Source organism: Camelus bactrianus, chromosome 20, assembly GCF_048773025.1.
Source record: "Camelus bactrianus isolate YW-2024 breed Bactrian camel chromosome 20, ASM4877302v1, whole genome shotgun sequence".
Lineage (NCBI taxonomy): Eukaryota > Metazoa > Chordata > Mammalia > Artiodactyla > Camelidae > Camelus > Camelus bactrianus.
Window position 1 is genome coordinate 37,931,411 of NC_133558.1, and position 18,613 is coordinate 37,950,023.

At 40.3% G+C, this 18,613-nt stretch overlaps 1 protein-coding gene across 3 annotated transcripts in view; it reads left to right on the forward strand.

Annotated features, from left to right (window-relative positions):
- The window catches only part of PRIM2 (DNA primase subunit 2), a 213,772-nt gene that overhangs the window by 55,705 nt on the left and 139,454 nt on the right, over positions 1–18,613 (forward strand). Inside the window, exon 8 of one of the 3 annotated variants that reach the window (XM_045509287.2) lies at positions 15,655–17,839. The exons of the other annotated variants lie outside the window; for them this stretch is intronic. Coding sequence (XP_045365243.1) covers positions 15,655–15,675 — 21 coding nt within the window. The 3' untranslated portion in view covers positions 15,676–17,839. Of the gene's footprint in view, positions 1–15,654; positions 17,840–18,613 lie in introns of those variants that run through there. 3 annotated transcript variants of the gene reach the window in all.

Genomic DNA, 18,613 nt, shown 5'->3' on the forward strand with positions numbered 1-18,613 from the left:
AGTGAGGAAGGCTGCGGATCGACCCCACGTCCACCCGGACTCATTTTATATTGTGTTCTGGGGATGAACTGGAGGCGAAATGGAGAATAACTGTGGTGAGTATTGGTTTGTTCCAATGTTGTGTGTATGGAACAATGATTTTAGTTTGGGACATGTTTAGTTTGAGATTCCAGTAGAAATACTCACTTTTGGGGCTGTCTGGCATCTAACTGGAGACACAGTTCTGGCATTTAGAAGGGAGATGGGGATAGAAGTGATTTATTCACCTAACAGTGACTTCAAGGCTCTGTCGAAGTTGGGGGAGAGAGGCAGGGTGAGGGCAGATTTTGGGAATGTGCAGGTCGGGGGAAGAGCCTGGAATGAAGTGTTCTGGAAGGATGGAACAGCGCTCGGAGGGTGTGCTCCTGAGGAGCTGAAGGAAGGTAGGGGAATCCCAGTTGCAGACAAGGCGTAAAGACTGCGAAGAGGCTATTGGTGTTTCTGGGACTGTGGAGAAGAGCCTTAGAGCAGCCGAGCGAAGGATGGAGGTCAGGCCTGCACCAACAAGAGGTGAAGTGGAGGTTCCCGTCGCGTTTTGTTAGACAGATCTGGAGTCTAAATCATAGGTGCTGAGACCAGAGAAGAACCCCGTATCCTTTGTCCTTAACAATGTTTTTATCTGGCTAGTTGTTAAGTTCGTCTGAGTAGTTACCCCGATGTATCAAATCCTCTGGTTTTAATGAGGCAGCAGTGCGCTGGTGTGGAAAACTTGGGCAAATATTTCACTTTACGATTTTAGCGTTCATTAAACCTTATTATGGAAGCTGTAAACAAATGCTAGAGAATTTAAATGTGTGTGACATCTGTGTTTTTATCGTGAATATACGGTTTTCTCTTGTAAGTGTCGCAGTGATCATTGTTAACAGTCTGACCTAGCTCTGCATTTTTGCCAGACTGTTCAGTGGTTGCTATTTGCGTTCTTTCCTTTCTTCCTTTTACTCTAGTTTTCTCCCTGTCTTCGGAAACAGAGACTTCATTATTACTGAGTGAGAAGCTTGGCTGCTGTCATTGGTTACAGCTTCTGTGGCTCCAGATTTTCCTTTTTTTCCTGTACTTTGAAGTGCTGTCTTTTTATATTTTCGTTTTCTCTATTTTAAAGAGCTGTCTCCTCATGTTTGATATTCTGATGGAATTATCTGCTCAAAATGAAAGTCTGTGCTCCTCGAATTCTGGCTTCAAAATAATCATCTAGAATAGATGTAAGGTCCTGGAGCAAGATGAAGGGTGCGGAGATGCCAGTCTTCATTTACAGAGGTTTACTATCAACAAGCCTGGAGCTTGGCTTGTACCGGTCTTACAGATGTGTCCTGCATTGTAATTTAAGCTCTGGTATTTTACCAAACATACAGTTCAACATCTGTAGAACCCTGTTTTTTTGCCTTAACTTATGTAGTCAAATAGAAGACATTAAGTTCAAAAAGTGTTTCTTAAAATAAAGATTTATTTGTACGTTCTATCATTATTTTTGTGCAGAGTTTTAAAAAATTAATTGCAGTTCACTTTTAATATATGGAAAATGATCTGAATATTATTACATATCACAAAACTTTTAAAAATTCTTCAGTGCTCATCAAGTTCAGAATCTAAGCCCTTCTATAAATTATTCCTTTATGTAAATGAAAGCTTAAAATATCTTTTAGTTACTGGTTTTTTATATGACATAACCCAGGCAGCATGTGCAGTAAGTGTAATCTCACATGTCCCTAGTGATAGATCTATTCCTGTCCCTGTCCCCAGGACGAAGAAAGTGAGGCCCAGTGAAGTTGACTTGCCACCTGGGTGGTGTCTGGTGAACAGTGGCTGTCTTCTAGGGATTTTGAATTCCTAGCCTGATATTTGTTTTGTTTTAATAAACTATTCTAGCAGAGGTGTTTATAAGATAATTCATATAGTCTAAGAAATTAAATATTTTTCATGCTTTTGTCAGTAGCTGTATTGAGTATGCTGACTACTGAAATTTAGAATTATGCAACAAAGCTGCTGTGTATATTAAAAAAAACACTTTAAAATCACTTTATTAGAGCTCATATGTCAGAATTCAGTGGCAGTAATAATACATTTACATTTTTTTTTGATGGAATTTGTTCCCCGTGTAGTGTATCGCTCGTCTCCAAACGACAGTGTTCTATGCTAAACAGGTTTTTTCCTAGGTACAGCAGAACGGCCTCTACACTGTGACCTTTCAGGATAGGTTGGCAAGCTTGTCAGATGCGAAGAGCAGAGAAGGGTTGGAAAAACAGTTTTTTGCAGATGACTCTTTGGGATGCTCTGCTGACTTGAAATTTTAAACAGTGAAGCTTAAGGACCATGTTGAAACACAAATGTTTCAAAATGATGATTAATGGTGAGCTTGTCTCTTGGAATTCACGTCAGGCACTCTTGTTTCCAGTGTCGGCCCAGAGTCCTTCCTTGTAACACAAATGGATGATTTTTATAACGTGCGTGTACAAGGTTAGTCTAGTAAGGCGGTAATTTAGCAACACAATAAAAGCCTGGTGTCCTTTGTCTCCCTTTTCACTTTGCAGTTGGCTTGTTAGCCTATCAGAAAACTTATTCTCATTTCTTCATTAATCTTATACTGAGGTATTGAGGAATTTTCTGATAATTTTTTTTTTTTTGTCTGAGAGGTTCTAGGTTTAGGAACTTTTTTTTAAATTGACTTATAGTCAGTTGACAATGTTGTGTCAATTTCTGGTGTACAGCACAATTCTGCATACATGACTGGAGCTTGGATATCATACATGAATATACATTTATTCATTTTCATATTCTTTTTCACCATGAGCTACTACAAGATATTGAATATATTTCCCTGTGCTATATGGTATAAACTTGTTATCTGTTTTATATGTACCAATCAGTATCTGCAAATCTTAAACTCTCAGTTTATCCCTTCCTGCCCCCTCCCCTCTGGCAACCACAAGTCTGTATTCTATGTCTGTGAGTCTGTTTCTGTTTTGTATATAAGTTCATTTGTCTCTCTCTTTTTTTTTTTTAGATTCCACATATAAGCGATCTCATATGGTATTCTTCTTTCTCTTTCTGGCTTACTTCACTTAGAATGACATTCTCCAGGAACATCCATGTTGCTGCAAATAGTGTTATGTTGTTGGTTTTTATGGCTGAATAGTATTCCTTTGTATAAATATACCACATCTTCTTTATCCAGTCATCTATCAATGGACATTTAGGCTGTTTCTATGTCTTGGCTATTGTAAATAGTGCTGCTATGAACATTGGGGTGCAGGTGTCTTTTTGAATTAGGGTTCTTTCTGGATACATGCCCAGGAGTGGGATTGCTGGGTCATATGGTAAGTCTATTTTTAGTCTTTTGAGGAATCTCCATACTGTTTTAGGAATGTATTTTAATAGACTTTTATGTGCTTTTGCATAGTTCATCATTATTCACATAAGCTCGTGTGTAAGCTTCATTTTAGCCCCGGGAGCTGAGGCGTGCCACAGTGACAGTATGTAAACTTCATCAGAACCAGTCAGGTGATGGTTGACACCCCAGGGCAAAATGTTAGACAACACAAACTGTGCGGTAGACGCTGGTGCCCTGAATGGGGTTGAGGGATTGGAACCTTGACGTTTGGAACAGTGTGAGTGCAGTGGGTGAGGCTATGGCTAAGTCAGGAAGCTTGAGGGCAGCAGAATTGGGTTCTGGTAGAGTGCCAGCAGTGACTGGGCAGTAGGATCTAAGTTAAAGTTCAGGGCTTAAGACGTGTCACTGTCAGGTCCTTCTGAGATAGTTACGGAGAAGCAGCACACTAAGCGTGGTGTGTGCAAAACCAGCGGAAGCTTCACGTTGCCTTAATAACCGGTTCAGTGCTGACGGACTAGGGCTGTCTGGTGGCAGTCGCTCCCGGACTAATGCTCACCGCGGGTAAGGGTGCAGGTTAGTTCAGCCAGTCAGTCGTCCAGGTAGTGCTGGAGCTCGAAGGGTCCCTGTCTGAAGGTGCACTCACGCCTTTGGCTCTGTTTGGAGCTCGTGTGTGTGTGTGTGTGTGTGTGTGTGTGTGTGTGTGTATGCGTGTGTGCACGCCCATGCTGTATGCATGCCTCTGGGTGCACCTGGCGGGGTGTGTGTGTGGATCCCACCTGCAGGGTTTCAGCTTGATTGAAGCCCTGTCAATACTCTTGAAGCTTTGTTCTGAACATTTTCTGACACCTTATTGCTTAAGAGTGGCATTCTTCCTTTTTGATTTTGGGCTGACCAGAAATCTTGGTCTGTGAGGCCAGCTGTGGGTGGATGGGTGCAGAAGTAGAAATGGGTGTGTCTTAACCAGCATGGATTGTGAAATTCCAAAACAAAACAAACAAAACATGGATTTAAATTAAACAACATCAGATACTCCCAGAAAGTAGATTCTTTCTCTGTTTATTTACTCAGGTCAGCTCTCTAGGGTGTAACTAAAAGACCAAGACAAATTCTTGTTTGCCATAACCACATCGTACAGTGCTTGAAGTAGTGTAATTTATTAATGCAAAGATTGTAAACGCTTCTTAAATTTTAAGCATCAAAAGGAGAGTTAAACAAAATTCAGTCTGGCCAAAGAAAAGCAACCAGACTTTAAATATTTAGTTAATTATATGAGAACGGATGTAAAAGATATTAGTAAGTGCCTTACTCCAGAAGATAACCTGAGAAAGTGCTAAGATAAAGGTTTTTAAACTTGTAATCTGTAACAACGGATCAAGGACAGAGATCTTTGCAATAGCTTCGTTAAAAGACTCCATCAAATTGGGGAAAGTTTTATATTAAGGGAATAAATTACCATTAAATAAAAGAAATGCTTAAACAGTAATTCTGATCTGTAACTTAAGGGGATCTTATTTATGCAGAATAACATGTTAGAAAGACTGTCAAATTGGAGAATTCAAATGGATGAGATTGGAATGTGCATTTCTGACTTAAGTTTTTGCACCTGATACTACAAATACCTTTTTGGATCCGCAAAGTCTTAATGAAAAAGTTACTATTAATTTTGATGCAGACAATATAATTTGAGACAACTAAAATATACTATTAATTATTAAATAAATGAGAGTCTCTTTAAATCTTTTATACATATGCAAATAAATTCTATTCAAATAACTAAAAAAGCCTTGAATCGTATTCCCTCAAGTATAAAGTAGAGGAATAATGAATGAATGAATGACTGAACAAACATACATGCACATAAAACATTGTTTTTCTTGGTTAAGTAGGTAACTATAGATTTTACTTAGGAGTAGCTTTGACTTTTCAAACTTACCTCACATAAAATACGTACTGTGTCTGTCTTTTTTTTGGTCTGATTGTGTGTTTAGTTATATTTTAATTTCCTTTCCTTTTTGAGCAAATGATTAATATTCCTTTGATTTGGATTCTAGACACATTTTTTTCTTGGAGGTATTTTAAGTTGTTCTTAGTGTGGTTTAATTTATAACATTAGACACTTGAAATATTATTCAAAGACTAAAAACCTCCTTCAAGCATGTGAAACATTTGGTCAGCATAAAGTTTAATGATCTCTTTAAAGATCAGACAAATAATTCTCAGAAGCTAGAAATCATTAATAATCTGAGTAGCGATGAGGGTCATTTAGGAATACAATTCCACGGTGCTTTGGGAGGCTGAGGATCTGGCGAACAGAGAAAGGCAGACACAACAGTGCGTCATTGCTCTCAGAAACAGTGAACCTTTTTATTAATTCACTTTCTCTCCAATGGTCAGTTGAAGTGTTTTCAAATGGTTGGAAATTCAGAGTGATAGAATCTTGGAGTCAAATTTAAACCTTTTTGTGCCCAGAAGGGACCCTGAACCTAGACTTCAGAGTCAGGGACCAGTTTCCTGTTATGAAGGAGACTTAGAACCCACGTCTGCGTGGACAGCTGGCTCAGCGCTTCTGTCGCACAGGAAACGCAGCTCACACAGGGTGTGAGAAGGCGGATACAGAGGCTCATGTCTTGTTTACTCGTATCTAATTTACATAGAATGGACTTCATACATTTAAAATATTCAGGTCTCTAACTTTTGGCAAAAGTGTACATTCAGGTAACCACATGCCCAGATGCAGTATAGAACCTTTCTGTCTTCCCCGAAAATACCCTGGTGCCCTTTTAGTCATTCTTTTCAGCTCTCCGCCCCAAGCAACCACTGAGTGATTTTGCATATTATCAATTAATTTTGCTTACTTTAGGATTTTATGGAAGTGGGATCATACATTGGTGTCTGGTTTCTTTTGCTCAGCAGGATGCCCACATGGTTCACCATTTGTTGTGTTTCCTTCCTCTGTATTGCTGTGCAATATTCCGGTGTGTGAATATCCCCAAATGGGGAAGAGATTTGGACGTTTTACAAAGGCGTGTCTACTAATGGCCTATGAGTATGTGAAAATGACCCTTTGCATCAACTTGAAAGCAAGTCAACCATAACCGTACGTGGACTTGTTAATGAATGTAGGAGTTTTATCCATAATGTCTCCAGTCTGGAAACAACCAAGATGCCTGCCAACAAGTGCACAGATGAATACATTCTGACACAGATTTGCCTTTGTTTTGTACCTGAGGTGTGTCCTTGGCTAACTTAGAAACGTGTAGAATTTCCGGAAATGTAATACAGAAAGATTGTTGAAAAAAATAGCCAGGCCTTTGTTAAGCCAAAAGCTGAGAGAATCTTATTTCATTTCATTCCTAACACGTTAAAAACCAGTGGCTCTCCGTGTTGTGTACGTGACCTGGAAGAAGCCAGAGAACCTGATTGAAAATGTGGCCCAGCCACGTTCCTGTCTGAACGTAGTTCCCCTCTCCTGGGTTAGAACCGAGCCGTCCAGACATGTGCTCACCCTGGCACAAACTGGCTTAAACAGGGAAGTGGTCTGTCGTGATTCCTCTCACATTGCTTCAGTCTCAGATACTGTGTTACAAGCTTTCTTACTTTCCACATTTCGTAAGTATTTAATGTGATGTAGGAATGGGTGTGTCAAGAAGTATTAGGTTGTCTTTTACGTATGTATGTATTTATCTTGGGGGTGGGGAGGTAATTAGGTCTATTAAAAATTTTTTTTTTAGGAGAAGGTACTGGGGATTGAATCCAGGACCTCATGCGTGCTACGCACACACTGTACTGCTTGAGCTGTACCCTCCTCCCAGATGGTCTTTTAAATCAAAAACTTTCCTGGAATTGTATTTTAACTGTATCACTCAATTCTCAGCCTTATTGAATGGTGAAGTTATATCAGTGCTGTCTGTAGTTATAATCTCATTTGGTTTTGTTGGTTTATTTATAAATGAAATTAAGCTGAATTGTATGAATTCATTAAGGATGATGAATTGAGAGCCCTATTAGGAATACTTTCTCCGATGGTAGAAAATTGTAAGGTCAGAAGTCAGAATTCCTGGATCTTTTACATACGGTTGATGTATTGTAATGCTGCTTTTTCTTGAAATAAGAATACTATAAATTTGAACCTTATTCTTATAAATGAATCTTTGCAGACTAACTGCAGATTTCAAGCTGTTTCAAATTAATTTAAATTTGTATGGAAAACTCAGATAGTGATTGTTTCCTCGGGGCTTTCTAGGACTCCTGTGGCTACATTTAGACAGTAGAGTTTAAAAACTAACTTTAAAAAGATTGTATTAAGTGTGTGGCTTAATTTTAGATGATTAGAATGAATGTGTGTGTGTATATATATATTTTTTAATTGAGGATAATTTATGCCCTGATTTTCTTTAAGAAAAATTATACACACAACAAGTGTGTTAAACCTGTCAGTGTCTTACTGCTGAAGTATAATCAGTTACTCTCCAGTGATTGACTATGAGTCAATACAGAGACTTCGAGTTGTTTACTGTTCCTCTCCACCATTGTTTCTAAAATTAAATCTAGGGAGAATGAAGTTAGGCAACAGAAATTGGTGTGAAATTGCTCTCGAAATCCTGGGCTGTTTATTTCAAGGTATATTATTCAAATCCTAACATAAAGATGTTTTGAAGAAACATAATGAAACCATTGATAATCTTTGCCTAAAACATGGATTTTCAAATATTTTTCACAAGGACCCCCTGTTCAGGTTTTTCTCAGCCACTTGGCAGCATTCCCAAAACATCGTGGCAGGTCTCAGGTGTTTGCGATGGGGGCACCCTAATATTGTTATAGTTTCTTTTGGGGGTGTGTGGAGGGCGGGCAGGTGCTTGGCAGCCGTGCTACTAAAAGCATGGTTCTCCAGAGACCCTGTGAGCCATGAATATATATTTCTAAACTTTGTATTTAGAAATGAGTTTAGACTCTCATGGAAGTTGCAGAAATAGCGCAGAGTCCTACTGTACTGCAGAGCTATACTGTAGAGTCCTGGTGCCCTCCCCACGGAGCTTTCCCCGAAGGCAAGACCTTACATAGTGGTAGCACTCTGTCAGCTAGGCTGCAGACCTTTTTTCAGATTTCACCAGTTTTTAACCTGTACTCTTTGTGTGTGTGTTCTGTGAAATTTTACCACGTGCATTGAGACTTGGAACCACCATAGTCAGGATACAGAACGTTTCCATCACACCAAAGACATTTCCTCATGCTGCGCCTTTATAGAAACACCTTCCCTCCAACCCTGGTAACCCCTGATCTCTTCTCCATCACTGTAATTTTGTCATATTGAGAATGTATACAAGTGGAACCATGCCATTTTCGGCTTTTTTTGTGTCTCCCCAAAATTCATATGTTGAAACTCGAGCACTCAGTACCTTGGCATGTGACTGTATTTGGAAGACAGGGCCTTTAAAGAGGTGATTGAGTTAAAATGAGGTTGTTTGGATGGGCCTTGATCCAATCTGACCCTGTCCTTGTAAGAAGAAAAAAACTGGGGCACACAGAGAGACACCAGGGGTGCACATGCACAGAGAGGAGACCATGTGAAGACAGTCCTGCCAGCACCTTGACTTTGAACTTTTAGCCTCCAGAACTGTTGAAAAAAATAATTTCTGTTGTTTAAGCCCATCAGTCTGGTATTTTGTTATGGCAGCCCAGCCAGCTAATACACACACAGCCTACAGCCTTTTCAGATTGCGTTCTAACTGAACGTAATTCTCCGTCCAATGTGTATCAGCAGTGCTCTCCTGTAATGGCTGAGTGGAATTCCACTGTGTGGATGTCCCACGGCTTGTCTGTGCGTTCACTCATTCAAGGACATTGGGTTGCTTCTAGTTTTTGGCCCCTCAGAATAGCGCTGCTATGAATAGTCATGTCCAGGTTTTTGTGCAGACGTGCTCATTTCTCTAGTGCAAACACTCGGGAATGAGATTGTAGAGTCATGGGGTGACTGTATGTTTAACTTCATAAGAAACTACCTAGCAGGTTCCCAGAGTAGCTGAAGCATTTTATGTGCCCATGCGCAGCGTGTGAGAGGTCCGGTTGCTCTGCATTCTTACCAGCACTTGATATTGTCAGCGTTTTTCATTACAGCCATTCTCCTAGGTACGTGCTGGTCTCTCATCACGGTTTTGACTTGCCTTGCCCTGATGGCTAAGGACGTTTCAGATCTTTCATTTACTCACCGCCATCCCTGTGTCCTCTTCGGTGAAGTAGTGGCTTCTTTTAGCTCAGATGCGGAGCTTTGCAAGCCTAGAGTCAGGGCCAGGAAGTTGACCTTGAGGGTGGGGATAAAGATCATCTGACTTAGGGCGAGTGGGACACTTCAGGGACTGGTGAGTTACTAGTTTGGTGCTTTGAATTGAGTTCTGCAGCGGGGGTCCATCCTTGGTGTTGCGCTTTGAATGAAGTCCTTCTTGCTAGAGACTTAAAACGTGTGCATGTTATTCAGGAAGAGTAATGGGTGAGCTAATCCTCCCCCTTTACACGTTTGCTCGTAGTGTCCTATGGGTTAGTTGGTAAGAAGCTAGTAAAAACTAGAGTCCTGGAGACACTGAATTAAAATCTGAGTCTTTAAATAAGTAATGGAAAACAGAAAGCAATTTTATATGAAATGTCAGCTTCTCACACAAGGTTCTCACATCTTGAAAAGCTCCTGTTGAGAGAAGCCAGTTGGACTAAAGGAGTAAATACATATAATTGAATCTCATAAAGTAGGTTTTCAAGATTATTTGGATAATGAATAATTTTAAAATGTATCCTCTGTTGGCTTCAGGCATTTTCTTTCAAATAAGCGTGTCCTAGTTTTAATGGGACCGATTGCAGAAAACCAAAACAGAAAAGCTTTTGCATGTTTTGAAGAGAAATCGTTTCAAATGTAACCACTTTTTCACATAGAATTTCATAACTGTTGTGGATTTTGTAAGGAGGGAAATTTTGGAAATTAGAATGGGTGTGATAAAATACCAGGAATTGCATTCATCTATTTTTGTGAAGCAGGAAGACCAAGATGTATTGACTGAGGAATCTGGAGGCCAGAGATTGTCCTCTTTGTTCTGTGATGGGGACTGGTGCAGCTAAGAGGGGTGACACTTAGTCCCTTCTTAAAAACTGAACAAAAGAAGACCCATTTGCCTTGATTGTAGCCAATTAGCAAGGAAAATATTTGTACTAAAAATCTATGAATAGATTTATAATGACATTAAAATAAAAATTTCATTTTTTCTGCTTTAGTCTTAAAAGTATGACAGTTAAATGTAATTTTGGAAAGAATTTCTATAATTCATAGATGCATGTAACAGTGTTTTCAGTCTTTTCCTTATAAAAAGCCTTATTCTATTATATGGTTTACAGAACGTTAAGCGCTTTTAAAATTGCTGGGGAACCTTGAGGAACTGTGTAATCCTTTGTCATCTACATACTAGGCTGTTGGGTATTTGTTTATCTGATTTGAAAAAGTAAATTTTCCTATGGCTTAGCAATGTTAGAATGCCCAAAGAGTTAGTCCATACACAGCACATAGCTTAAGCAGGAAATTTCCAAGAAGTAGTTAGGAATTTTAGTTGACAAAACAAGCGATACAACTTTTCCTAAATTCTTCTGGCATTAAGTACCTGCTAAATCAGGAGCTGGCACACTACAGGGCCACACACCGAATAGGTCAGTTGCTTATTTTTTGTAAATAAAGTTTTACTGGAACACGGCCATGCCGTTTGTTATGTACGGTCCATGGCTTTGGTGGCAGAGTTGAATCGCTGTGGTGGAGACCCTGTGGGTTTCACAGCCTAAAATGTTTGCTGTCAGACTGCTGACACAGTGCTGCATGACAGCATAAAACAGCAGTATGTAAATCTTTGTTTTGTTTTAAATTGTGCTGAAAGACTAGAGCTCTTTCCTGGTTAGGAGATCAAGCTGTCCCTTTACACTGAAGGGAGCAGGGCACATGTGTTGGCAGCGTTTGGGGTCCTCTGGGAGAAGATTCATTCTCTCAGTGTGCAGCTGAAATTACCAAGCGAGCTTTACCGTAACCAGCAATTACGTATAACCTTAAACAGCAGCCACAAGTTTTAGTCATTGAGTACACGTGACAGACCAGTGTCCTAAGAAGTTAACCGCTGAATTATACAAAGCACTCAAAGCAGGTGGGTAGAACCATTTATTTTCACATTTTATTTTGCTCGCTCCACAGTTTACAGCAAATTGTCTTGTTGATATTTTATGATGTGAGAATCGGATTTTATTTTATTTTTTCCCTGAAGCCCGTATATGAGCCTATTTTGTGGCATATCTAGAGAGACGTGGGTTCGAATCCAGCTCTCTCCACTTAATAGTTGTGTAGGCAGGTAGCTTGACTTCTCTGTGGCCTAGTTTTCTTATCTGTAAAATGGGACCCCAGTAAGACCTACCTCACAGGGCTGTTGGGTTAATCAGTGTGAAGGATGTAGGATTGTGTATTGTAATTGCTTGCTGTGTGTTATGACTGTACAGTTCGCTTTGATGACACTTTATCGAAGCTTCTCCAGTCACAGGGTGGCAGCCTGTTACCGAAAGCAGTGTGCTTGGAGGAAGGTGAACAAAACTCACAAGACTTTGCCCTGAGCCCTCAGCTCTTCCTGTAGCAGCAGTAACTGTCAAGTGACGCTGTTCCTGTGAGTCACTAGCATTGAAAACCAACCGAGGACCTACATTTCTCAAGTAACACGAAGGTTATCCATACAGTACAATCAATTTTAATTATCGAATAACAAATCAATTGAGGCAAATACTGCTTTTAATCCTTTGATTTAATTTTTTGTTTCTGTTGTTGGCTTTCTGCCATTTGAATATTCTCCCCCACAACTTGAGCCTCTGAAAATGTGGTGTGCTTTTTAACAGATCCGATTCTTGGGTCTCTGCGCTGACCTTCCTGGACCACAGTCTCTCGGGATGGAGCCCAGGTCTCAGGCACACTGAAGTCTGAGAACCAGATCGGGGAACAAAATGATTCAAGATGCTAACTGTTGAGTTCTCTTTTTCAATGTTTTTGTTATGGGCTGCACTGCAGAGGAGAAGGGATTTCTGTCAGTGCCCCAGGCTTTGCTGAGGTTTGCACAGGGACTCGGAGGAAGACGGGGACGGACATGGTGCCTGAATGTGGACCATTCTTCCTCTTTTTTTGGGGGAGGGAGGTAATTAAGTTTATTTATTTATCTATTTCAAATGGAGGTGCTGGGGATTGAACCCAGGACCTTGTGCATGCTAGGCAAGAACTCTGCCACTGAGCTACACCCTCCCCACTACCCTTCCACCATTATTCCTCCTTCTTGCTGCCCTGGCCCGGGCCTCCCTTCCATCACTGAAATTAGGTTACTCCTTCCCGCTTGACCTCCAGCCTAAACGGTGCGTACACCGAGCTAACCCTGTTAGGACAGCCTGAGGATGCCAAGGGAACTTCGGAGACTAAGGAGAAAAAAGGTGCTTAACAGGAGAGACAAGCACTGTGTACTGTGGGCTCCTGCTTCCGAGAGGGCTGAAGACAGGACTGCAGAAGGCCGGGAGCCGTAGCCCCTTCTTCCCGCAGCCGGTGAGCTGGTGTGCCGTGCTTGGCTGGACGTCGCCTCCAGGCTCATCCCGTGGGCACCGCCGCCTTTATTCACATCGAGGCCGCCCACTTGCCCACTTTGCTTCACCTCCAGACATTGCCCACTGGCAGTCTCCTTTGAAAATTTCCCAATTTAGCTTCAAGAGTCTTACCAAATTCAGTATTTCTTTGTAGATCAGGGGTGGTTGATCCTTAAAGAATCTTAATAAATGCTAGATTTGCTTCTCCTTTACTTTTCTGGGGCATTCAATTATTACAACTCCCACAAAAGGAAATTTCTTCTTTATCAAGCCACCAATATAGGTAGGGAAGTATCATAATATAACAATACTTTATCTCGTGTTAGTTTGTTGTGTGATTGTCTGCAGAATTAAGGCACCGCTGAGGAAGGGCAGGGCTGTTCTTTTGACCTGTGACTTCTGGTCCCCGAGGTTGTGGATGGTTGAGGTCCTCAGCCACCAGCATTGTTGGATGTGCGTCTGCTGTGAGTGTCACAGGTGTGGCTGGGGACCCTGAGCGCTGGAGGGCCTTCCTGTGTCTCCTGGCTCTGGAGAGGCCCGAGTTGAAACTATTCTAATTTATCTTTTAGTCTCTTAAGAAAGACAGTTTCACAAGCTGCCATGATAATCTGTTCCAGTGTTTAATTGGCATTATAGATTTTAATACACTTCTTCTGTGCCACTCTCCAGCTGTATTTCTCATGAGGTTTCCCTTAAATAGTTTTTTAATGCTGATTGATTAAACTTGTGGTCCCTTCTGACTCTGAGCTCTTTCCTTGCTCCCATGTTTGTGTGACTAGACGCTGCCCCATAACACTTTTGGGGCATTGATTCTTTTAATCCATCAACAGGCCTTATATTTCATGAGTACAGTGACCGATCATTTTTAATGCTGAATTCTCTGGAGCTGCTGATTGATTCTTCTTGTCAGCAGCTGGCAAATTACATTCAGATTCTATCAAAATTATGCATCCTCTTTTCATTACTAAAATGGGGTGTAAGTTCAGCTGGTGAGTTTCTTCTCCCCGTTCCTCCTTTAGTTCTGACCCGTCTTCCCTTTTCATGTTTCTCTTTCCCTTGAATTCACTCTCTCTCCTCTCCCGTGTTAGAATGAGGAGGCTAATATTCGATTTTGGAGCTTTTGCTGAGTTTGCCGACGGTGGTATTGACTAGGTTGTAATTTTTAAGAACTGTAGGGACAGCTTTATTTAGGATGAGGAGGATTGAATGAGTAAAGGTGTGAAAAAACTGCATCATACTTTATAAATCCTTATAAGGCCCCTCAGCCCCTTCCAGAGTGCAATGTGATTTGTCAGGTGTCACCCTCCGTGAGCTGCAGGTGCCGTTAATCATGAGAGAGAAAAATGCCTATTCAAATGTTTGATCATTTGTCTTCAGAGAACGTGATTTTCAACCTTTTTAGAGTCACAGAACTTACAAGCAATAATGAGTTGGATTCCCCTTGGCCGTGCTGACCCCTGGGGAGCGTTTGGAGTGAAATACAGACCGACTTGCCTTAGATTGGATGCTGCTTACCCAGCCCTTACTTAGGGCCTTCAACCTGTGCACTGGGCTTGAGTGTGGATGTGCAGAGGACCCGTGTTGAAATACGTTTCTGTGTGTTGCATTCCATGTAAAGGTTTAACCCTTTTTGGTTGTTGTAATAAACCGGTTTACTTTACTGCTGACCAAGAATTTGAGTGAACGAATAAAAACAGGACATTTTCTTCCTAGATCCTTTTCTTTAATGACATTGCACAAGCGCTGGGAGTCTTGTGGGTGTGTACATAACCTAACAAAAGTTGTTTCATGCACCGGTTGTGAAATTGGAAGAAAATGATACTACTTTAGAATTCTCTATTTCTTGTTTTTGCAGTTTTTATAGAAAATAATTATGCAGACTAGGCATTTTATTTTTTTGCTTAGGGGTAAGGTTTTAGAATGCTATTATTATTTCCCTGCCTTTGCTCGCTCTTTGTGTTTTCAGTTACTCTGTTTTCAGCTGGTTGGTGCCTCTGCTGTTGCTCAAGCTTTGCCTACTGCGGGCAGAGCGACAGGGGTGCAAAAAATTTTTGGAGAGGATGGTGAAGACTTAGAATTCATTTTCAGTGTAGAGTTTTGAGAGAAAGTGATTGGGATTAAACCTATTTTTTGGGAGGTGGGTATTTAGGTTTATTTATTTATTTTTAGAGGAGGTGCTGGGCATTGAACCCAGGACCTCATGCAGGCTAGGCATGCGCTCTACCACTTAAGCAGGTGGATTTTTGACTGGGTTTGGTGGGGAGATCCATACCTCTAACCCCCGTGATGTTCAAGGGTCAGCTGTATATTCTTCCCCCAATTCCACTCCCTTTTTAAATGGCATATGTCACTAAAAGAAGTGAAATGTTTTCCTAACAGCGTTTAAAAAAATTAGTTCAAGAAAGTCTCTTTTCAATTTGGAGATATTTAAAATGTAGTCTTTTGCCTGAATGAATAAATTAAAAATCCGTTGGTTATTTCTGTCAAATACTAGGCTTGCGCTTTAAGACTTCTTCCAAAACCCCAAAGAACCTTGATGGTAGTCTATCAGTGACCAGAGCTTTTCCTGTTGAAATGTTCAGGTTCCCAAGCTTTGTTGCTTTGAAACTAAAAGTCCTTCAAGGAGGGGTTACTGTTTGTAACCAGCTTCACATTCTCTTGAATCGTAGGGGCTGTGTGCAAGGAGATGAGGAGAAGGAAAACTGCTGATGAAATTGGCGTGGGCAGCGCTTTCCTGGCTCCTGCAACTCCAGTGAGGAGGTGATGGCCTCCGACATTACCTCCCAGGCCGGGCCTGGAGTCGTAGCTCTCTTTGAGCTTGATGAATACGAGCACATTTGAAAATTATTTCAGAAATCATCCTAATTCTGGCTGGATACTGGTGCATAGAAGTCATATAACCTCGAGCATGAAGGAAAATAGAATACATTTAAATGCTCCGTGAGAGGTTTAGTTGAAAATGATCCGTTTCTGAAACTTGGAGCATTTTGTGGAGTCTAACAGTGTTGTTTATCCAAGCAGAAATCTGTGCTCTCTCCGGTGGGTGGTCCCTGCCTCACTAGGTTGATTCCCCCACGTTAGTGAACCTTCAGTCTTGCTTTTGTGCTAATTTTTAAGGGAGTTCAGGAGCCATTAACTTGGATTTATTATATTGTTACGATTAGGCTCTTCACTGTTTTAAAAAAAATTTAGTTATAGCCACATTGCCTTCTGATTTATGTTGAAGGCTTTTTTTTTGTCTTTTCAGTGGAGTTGTATGGCAAAAATTACATATTTATTTTAACATTTTTCTTTAATCGAGTCTAAACTAGGCAAACCCTTCTTTTTCTCAGAGCGTTCTCCCTTTCCTGATGAGCAGTCTGAATTATTTTATTGCTTTTATCCTATGTTGAGAGGATTAGGTTGCCATGAACTTTGAGAACAGATACCTTTTTCTTGTGAAAACTTAAAATCCTGTCACTTTATAAGCTTTATTTAAGATTATGTAAAATATGTTTAAAGCAGATGCCAGAATTTTAGTTTCCATGCATCAAACGTAATAGTTGGATTTTTTTGAAGCCGCTTTTTTTTTTAAGCTTCTTTTTTTTTAAGCTAATAACTAGATTATCAATTTAAAATTCAGGCTTATTTAATGTGGAAAACTTTTGAATGATCAGTGCTCATTTAAAATATTTTAAATTACATATATATGCATAAGTGTATAAATGTGTGTGTGTATAATTGTCTGTGTTTTCTGGTGACTAGAGTAATATATGTCCCCTTTGGAAATTTCAGAAAATACAGAAAAATGCCAAGAAGAAAATTAAAGTTACTTACAATCCCATCACATTGAAATAACAGCAGTTTACACTCTGATAAATAGCTTTCCATTACTTTTTCTAGTTCACGTTGTTTTTTTACCCTTAGAACCTTCTAAGCCAAACTTCCCACCAAGGACCCTGTAAAGAGCATTGATTACTAGTTGGTAACAAGAGAGAAATGTAAGAAAAGGAGTAAGAGATCGGTACTTGGTTTGGGATCATATTCCCCTTTAATTCTGTCCTTTGAAAAAGCAGCTGTTTGTAAACAGCTGAGTTATTTTGAAGCATACACATCCACTTCACAATGCCCTGAGTTTTCTCTGGTTGCAGCGTATCCAGTACCCTGACTAATCCAGGCTTCGTGAAATCGCCTGTCATTTAGGGAATACCTCTGACTTTTGACTGGCAGCACTTTGAGTGATTCCATCAGCTAACAAGATTGTCCCGTAACTGTGTTTGTTGACCAAAGTGAATTGCTTCCCAGTAGCCTTATTTGTTTGTTCACTGTGAAGCTCACTCAGTCTAAATCTTTTCCCTATAGAAATTCCTACAGAAAAATCTTAAAGTCAGACCTTTCCCCTTTCCATTTAATAGCAAAAGTCAAATAGTATCTTGGTGCAAAATACACATAGCAGAACAGAAGGGATGCTGGTTTGACATAAACAGCCCCCGAGCATCTGCTTGAGCCCCTGTGACGTCAGGAAACGCCTGCACGTCTGACCTGGCATCTCCGCGAAAGAGATGGAATTACAGGGGCTGTTTATTGTTTGCTGAAGTCAAGTGCATCTTGCCAGTTAGTGAGTCGATGACATTGTGCTGACTGTAGCTGCAGAGGCCCCGTTGCTCATCAGCCCGAGTATTTGCGTGGGCTCTCACATCGCCAGGTGCCCTTTCATTCTCCGGTGTAATTTTTTCTAATTAAAAATTTTAATTTTATATACAAGATCTTGTGGTAGCTCATGGCGAAAAAGAATGAGACAGTGAACGTATGTATGTTCATGTATAACTGAAAAATTGTGCCCTACACTGGAAATTGACAACATTGTAAACTGACTATATAACTCAATAAAATAAAATTTTAAAATTGTATTTTATTTTATTTTTTAGGTGGGGGGAGGTAGTTAGGTTTATTTATTTATTCTTGGAGGAGGTACTGGGGACTGAACAGAGGACCTCGTGCATGCTAATACTAAGCATGGGCTCTACCACTTGAGCTATGCCCCACCCCACCTCCGAGGTGATTTAAAGAGAACCCTTGTCTGCTGCTCTGCTGTTGCCCTCTTGGCTATGAGTTGTTCATTCCGCCAGACTTCACGGTCAACACCTTTTTCTTTCTCAGTTTTCTGAGCTTACCAGAAAATTGCAAAAAACTCGGAGAAAATAAACCAGTACATTTTTCAAAATTACGGGTTTTTTGTTTTTTGTTTTTTTGCTTTTTCACACTGAAAATGATTCCCATAAGGGAAGTAATAACACATTATAGTATGTAAATGGTTTTGTTTTTTATCAGCATTTGTTTAAGCAGTTAATTAGGAACAGTGGTTAGGTAAACAGACTTATAATTCCTTACAGATGTGGTTTCTGGTTTTACAAGTGTTAACGGATAATTTTCAAAAAGGTGAAATCATCACTGTCAGGTAAATATGAAATGAACCTGTGTCAGAGATCCTATTTAAGGCATAAAATTAATGAGGAGGTCAGCAAGATGTTATGGATGGTTGAAGGAGCATTTGAGAGGTTAGGTGTATAGTCAGTTTAACAAGGAAAGGTTTCTGGGTTAGATAGAAGATTGGTTAATGCCCACCAGAGTCCTTGTGGTTGTCTGTTC